Source organism: Limulus polyphemus, unplaced genomic scaffold (assembly GCF_000517525.1).
Source record: "Limulus polyphemus unplaced genomic scaffold, Limulus_polyphemus-2.1.2 Scaffold2476, whole genome shotgun sequence".
Taxonomy (NCBI): Eukaryota; Metazoa; Arthropoda; class Merostomata; order Xiphosura; family Limulidae; genus Limulus; species Limulus polyphemus.
In genome coordinates this window covers 33,656-40,794 of record NW_013668086.1, presented here as the reverse complement: position 1 = coordinate 40,794, position 7,139 = coordinate 33,656, and the positions used below count along the sequence as shown (strand labels likewise).

The following is a 7,139-nucleotide window of genomic DNA, read 5'->3' as shown; positions in this document are numbered from 1 at the left end:
GTAGCACAAGATAATTAGTGTGCGGACCATTTCATTTATATAGTGCTCTGTGAACACAAATTAGCATAAATCAGTTAAATGACGAAAAATTAGGTGTTTATTTACTTGTGACCACTCAGTGTATATGTATATTATTAGTATTTGCTTTCTCGCAAACAAGAGTGTTGTTTTTCATATTCAGTATTTTCTGCCATGAACAATTTTTCTTTAAGTATATGTTTTCCTTTTCAAAAAATTTAGCTTTCTAACTTACGAGCACGAAGGAATTAAGTTTTTGGTAATCAGGTGGTACTAACAAAGTGTGGAACTAATGTTAACACAGCCTCATTTAGAAATACTAGCTGTTGTTGTTTTAATTCAGTGTTTTTGCTCAACCTTCATACCTTCTTTCCATCTCTAGAATTTTATGAATTTTTATTTTTGGTTAAAAATGAAATATATATATATATATATATATTCATCTGTTTGCTTGAATGGAAATTAATAAACACAATATTTTTTCTGACATTTTTTATTCAATTTGACTTACTTTTTTGAGCCAGGGGTTATAGATATAACGTCTAACAAGAGAACAAAACCAAATATGCAACATTGAAAGTTGACACAGCCCGTCAGAGAAATCATCGACTGCTACTTCGCTTTAACATGTGTTTACGAGGGTTTGAGAATAAAAATACAATTAATGTTCAGTCATCTACTTTTGCTACCTTTATATTCTTTTCTTCACTCCTATTAAGTTCACATCATACCACACTTACCTTATCTTAAAGACTTGGGAAGGTCAGGCTCTTCCCCCCTCCTTGTGGATGGTAATGATTTGGGTGAAATGACTGCAGTAACAGGAGAATATTAAAATGATCACTACATAAGGGTCAGAGTAACCTACACTTACTCTGACCCCTTTCAGGGCAATGTCCATATAAATAATTCTTGTAATATTCGGTGTATATATACAATTCTCTTTAGTTCGTTATTACAAAGTCCTGTACAGTTCCAGTGTAATATCCACTTTCATTAGTTTTACAACTCATTGAGAGCATTTTCGGGGCTATGTCCGTATTATGTTGTCAGATTATATATGTGTGTGTGTACTTATGTTTGCTGGGTATTTGTGTTCTGTAATGTTTGTGGTAATAAGAAAAGTTGTGCAATGTATGGTAGTATTGGCAATAATTGTTCTAGAGCTGTTCTAATGGTTAATGTGATACAATCCTCTTGGTTTTGTGGGTTATTGTATTTTGTCAGGAATTCGTAGAATATGTGTGTGACTGCCTCTATTATTTTATTTGCTATTTCATTTTGTTGTGTTTTGCGTTCTTCTTTTGTTTTGTGGCATCTTCAATTTGGGTGTTGGTTTTTACTGCCTGTGTGAATATTTGTATAGTAGATTGTTGGTTTCTGTTGGTGCTTTCTTGTGGTTTTAGTGTTGATAGTGGTGGTGTTTTTCTTTGTTTACTGTTTGCTTCATTATTTTGTGTTTGTTTTGTAACGAATTTATTGTTATGTATTTATTTTAATATGAACGTTGTTTAGATTAAGTTTATATTTAGAAACATACATAGCTTATACTGTTAGATAGGTATTGCGAAACTCCCGCCTATTTTCCAAAGTTGTAGAAGATTCTCGAGAGTAAGAATCAACAATATATGTATGTACGTAAACGTTTAAAATGTAACTTGCATTGTTACGTAAGACTGAAATTTCTAGAATGCCTTCACACAGGTATAAATATAACCAACGCAATGTGCCAAAAAGAGATTGTCTATTATTAGTTTGCTATATATCGGTGTGCTACAAAACTTTGAAAGCTATAACTGTGATTGTTATAACGCTTGTCAATTGGGAAACTGAGATATCTGACCAGGAATATTTGTAAATTTCGAACGTTAAAAATCATTTAACTTCAGTGGATTCTCATAGGACATTAGTACTTTTACGAAGACATTTATCTTCATCGTTAAAAACCTAGTGTGTGTGGCTAAGGACAAAGCTAGCTAGCTTCCCAGAGGATCGTCTCTACATCAACTCGTAATTAACTCGCTCATCGTGAATCCTCGATAAGATATCAGGGAGGTTCCAGACCAGAAAGAAAACTTTTTTTTTTCTACCGTAAATAGAATAATGTCTGGTGAAAACACATCTTTGTTATGTAAACAAGTACTGATGAGTTTATTTAGATGCTTACAAAAGATTTGCACTCTTACTTTTTCTGTATTGTTTAGATGTGATATGATCTTGTCCAGTATTTTCTAGTTGTTTTGTTTATTTGTTTGTAATTAAGCTTTGACAAGTTAAAAAAAATTATAAATGTTCCCGAGCAACCGGAACATATCAATCAAATTATTTGTGCGTGTAGAGTTTCAATATGCCAGCAGATAAAAGCCGTAGATTTATTCACGTTATATTTAACACATTAACGAGTAGCACGTCAGCTCCTCGTTAGAAAACCTAAATTTATGTCTATATGAAGACCGTCTGCAACCGAAACACGCTTGAACTTTTCCCTTAAGCCGTACTTTTGAGTTGCCTTCTTATCTACTATCATTGTTACCTCCCCGACACCTGTTATTTTACCTGATACTTGATGAAGAAATATTAAATGAAAGTCGTATTCGACATAAATATGTTTGTTGGATTTGTAATCGAGACCCTAAGGAAAGGTTTGAGATAATTGGAAGGCAGAAAAAAACACACTTCACCTGTTACTTATTGTGGTCAACAAAACACATAACTACAACTTTAATGAGACATCACACTTCCGTCAAAAAATGATACTCGTCACCAGAAAGTACTGAGTACATACACTAGTGAAATTGCCCTGGCCACCTGAACCTTCGCCCCCACAACAACACTAGAGATTGAGGTTTCGAAAACTTCGATTGGCGACAACATCCGAAACATGCTTGACAGGTCCCACCCTTAAATACGCTGAAGCAGCTGGAGCGTATGACGACATTATGACGTTCCATCTTCGGTAGACTTCGGATACTTCTAGGACCATATATGGGCAATGTGTGGCGCGAAGTGGAGTGAGTAAATTATTGAAGCTGTGACTTATGCAAGATTATTTGATATTCAAATTTTAGAGCAACGATTTTAACTTCACCAGTTGCAAAAAAATATTCTTACAAACCAATATTTTTCACTCAAGCAATATACTAGTTGTGCAGAAGTGTAAAGACGGCGCGTATGTATATCTGTAATGAGTAAACAAAATAAACAAAAGCCAATTATCTCACTAGTCACAACGTCATTTTGACGTATGTTAATGTAGGCAAATTATGTTTCTATTGGCTAACAGGGGAGTTCCGGTTGCCAAATATGGAAGAGACCACACAGTGGCCTTCATTTATTACCCATACTTCATTCAGCTGACATATAACAAAATATATCTAGAAATAATGACAGAATAAAAGTTGAGCTTTCCATATGATAAGAGCTAGATTGATGAACTCTTGTCTTGTGTTTTTACTCATTGTTAATGTCAAGGAGGAGATAACCTACTTAGAGGAGGATGAGAATAAACCACCGTGTTTCGAGGCGATGTGACGCTGTCTGTTAGTTGTGTCGAAGGTTTCCACGAGAAACCCTTCTAATTCGTTAGCATGGTTATGGACGCCATTGATACTCTTTATCGTACAGTCCTTAATGATAACGGTTTTAATCAAAACTTTGATAAATCCTACTTTTTACCCTTCCTCAACACGTATCAGTTGGACAGTGTGGAGACAGAAGCGGGTACGGACTCCCCACAAATACTTTCCAATGAGGTAATGCCGGATACCATCGACGGTACTCCTAATACTCCAATGTATACGAGCAACCATTCGAACTATTTAATTTCCGAAAAGCAAGCTCTCCACTGTCTTTCGACTTCAGGTAAGACTATAGTTGAAATACCAGATGTCCTTTTTTATTAGGCCTTATGCGTGTACTCGTAGTGTTCATCATACAGTGCAAGTCAATGAGTTATTGTTCATAATTCACTGTTTTCAAGGCTAATATTGCATTAAAAATTAAAATATAAAAAATCGTAAATTTATATAAAACCATGGGCAATATTTGCGACTTTGTTTATGGAACAGGTGTTTAGCGTATCATTATCAATTACCATTCATCAATGTAAACGAAAGTGAGGGAAGGGACTTAGTTACAAAAAGTAGAGCTAACCAACGTTGTTTTATACCAATAACTCGCAAGTTAACCTTAATTCAAAGATGCAGAAATATATATGACTAAGCTTCATCGCAAGGCTACACACCAATATTATAAAAGAGGTGACGTTAATAAATGATGAAGCTCACACTCACCAAAGAGTAATGCGCACAATAAATGCGAACTCTTCATCGATAAAAACCCTTTCTTTGAATTCATATAAGATATTCTTAATCTCATATTAATTATAAAACATTTTAAAAACTTCATGAGTTATTCGAAATCTTAAATATTACTTTTAAAAAGCGTATACTATCCTGTACCTCTAGTGTTAAAAACTAGAAGCGGCAGTGATAATAATTATTTTTTGATGAATGACACTGTTAGCCTGAAAGTGAAGAGGAGTTTAAGTTAACATAATTTTAAATTATATCGAATTTGTATTCTCCCTTCATGTCAGAGCTAAAGAATAAAGTGCCCATAGTACTTACGATGCTGTTATTGTAACAAACAAGTGTAATGGGCAGATTAATCTTAGCATGAAAGAAAGTATATTTCATTTTTATGACATGCAACAAGAACTGACTATTGGATATTTGAACTGTGTAAATCCCAATAGTTGAAAATCAACGTAATGTACAGTGGACTTTAGTTCGTTAATAGCATAAATTATATAAAAAAAACTAGTTCAATCCTCACATTATTTCTCTTAGAAAAAACTATTTCAATAGTGTGCTTTAATGCTAGGTATCTATTGTTGTGGAGAGCACACAAAACTAACAAGAGTCAGTCCCTTTTGAAAATCATTACACTTCATCAGTTTCTTATTGCTACATATGAATTCCATACATTCATGCTATAATAAGCAAGAGAAGTGAATATAAACACAAACTGAACGCCTAAAATAGCGTTTTTACCTTTTATTTTTCTGGGAAAATGTTCTCTGTTATATTTACACTAAAACAACTAAACGAACTAGAAGTATACATTTTATGTTTGTTCGTTTAACTTGGCAAATCTCGGCATACATTTATATTTATCACTGACAGAAAAAGACTCAAAACGAGAGAACATTAAATAGAACAAAATATAATAACTATGCAGTTTATCACAAACAATAGTTTTATTTCACATCGGTGTATATATATATATACACTCCCTTATTATATGAAACGTATTTTATATCAGTGTAGACAATACTGTTCTACTGATTAATAATTCAGTGTGTTCATGACGTGTTTAATATAATTGTTATAATTGTTCTGCTGGTTTATAATTCATTATGTTTGTGTGTGTGTGTGTTTATAACGTATTTCATATCGGTGTAACCACTGCTGTTTTACTGGTTCGTAATTAACTGTGTTCGTGCGTTTATATAGCGTATTTTATATTAGCGTTGCCACTGCTTTTCTACTGGTTTATAATTCAGTTTGTTTGTGTGTTTATAGGAAATTTTATATCGATGTGGCCAGTGCTGTTCTACTGGTTTATAATTTAGTATGCTTATACCGTATTTTATATCTGTGGGACCAGTTCTTTTCTACTGTTTCATAATTCAGTATGTTAGTGTGTGTTTATAACATTTTATATCAGTTTGGTCAGTGTTTGTCTACTGGTTTAGAACTCAGCATGTTAGTTTGTGTTTATAACGTCTTTCATATAAGTTTGACCAGTGTTGTTCTATTGGTTTATAATTCATTATGTTTCTGTGTGTTTATAGCGTATTTTATATCCATGTGACCAGTGCTGTTGTACTGGTTTATAATTCAATGAGTCATTAATTTCATATTTATGAAATCTGAGTTTGTGACTATCGATTATTTGAGGAAAAAAGAAATAATAAGTTGTATTAAAAATCAACGAAACACAAAATATCTGGTCTTAATACCTCCCTTGAAGCAACAAAGTACAGAAAACTCCAAGCAATACAATAGAGTGGCAACTTAGTAAAGTTTTTGCTTGAACCAGTAATAGTCGGAATTGCATTAAACTTAATATTAGGACATAAATACTGAAACAAATAATTCGTGATACTAAGTATACCCGTGCTGTGTGTATTGATCACGTATCGAAAAATAGGAGTTTTACAATGTAAATATTAATTGTTTAAGCGGATATATATCCGACAAAACAATTAACTACTAAATAGTCAATAACCAGTAGTAGCTACTAATTAGTTTATGTTTTATGTGAGAAACTCGACATTTCTATTTATTTCGTTATCCCATGTATAGAGTGTAGGTAAATTAGCAAATCTCACATTTACTGGCAGCAAGTGTTGGTCGTGCCTATAGCTGCTTTTGAAAGCTCTGACGTTTGTAAGCTTAAAGTATACATAGATTAATGGTAGTGCAAAAAAATATACGTTACACGCTAACGATTTATAACCACATGTAGTTAGTTATCCCAAACGTTTCAACGAGCACACAATATTAATGTTTCAGGGTCTAATTCGAAAGTTGTTTGTGGGTAAGAATAATAATAAACAGAGAAAGCATTCAAATGATGGCAAAAGACCGTTTCTGAGAAATGGAGGACCACACGTTGTCAAGACATATTGATAATTATCCCATCTGAAGTAGGAATTGGTTAATGGTAACTTTTTGGCTGAAGTAACGCGTTCCTCTCGTAACAGATCCACAGTTAGACGTTGACTTCTCCCGTTTCTGGCACATGTTAATTATACAGCCTGTATGTTGTGTGCACTTTCTCTGCCCGAGAGGAGGGCGACGTTTCCACTTTCTGCTTGTGTTGGGGAAGTTCGCCGGCCGTGTGCCTGCAGAATGCCCTCTCCTCGATCCTGATTTTCTGCTGCCACCATGAGCTACTGGGCTCTGTTATGGAACCATCTTCGCGCGTCGCTACAATTGCTGTATGAAACAAGAAGTAACAACAAAAGTGGAATGTAAATATACTTTACTAACCATTTTGTACAACAGAATATTAAAAACTTAATAAAGGTTTGACGTTAGGTCTTAGAATAG

The 7,139-nt window shown here is 33.8% G+C and overlaps 1 protein-coding gene and 1 long non-coding RNA gene across 3 annotated transcripts in view; one reads left to right on the top strand and one right to left on the bottom strand.

The window, feature by feature from the left end:
• The first annotated feature begins 3,361 nt into the window (after positions 1–3,361).
• Positions 3,362–7,139, top strand: part of LOC106467070 (early growth response protein 1-like) — a 25,015-nt gene continuing 21,237 nt past the window's right edge. The window contains exon 1 of one of the 2 annotated variants that reach the window (XM_022395181.1): positions 3,362–3,879. In XM_022395181.1, coding sequence (XP_022250889.1) covers positions 3,606–3,879 — 274 coding nt within the window. In that variant the 5' untranslated portion in view covers positions 3,362–3,605. Of the gene's footprint in view, positions 3,880–6,982; positions 7,061–7,139 lie in introns of those variants that run through there. The other variant, XM_022395182.1, reaches the window with a different exon arrangement.
• Positions 5,457–7,139, bottom strand: part of LOC111087690 — an 11,136-nt gene continuing 9,453 nt past the window's right edge. Inside the window, exon 2 of the long non-coding RNA XR_002612346.1 lies at positions 5,457–7,025. This is a non-coding gene — a long non-coding RNA (uncharacterized LOC111087690). The remainder of the gene's footprint in view (positions 7,026–7,139) is intronic.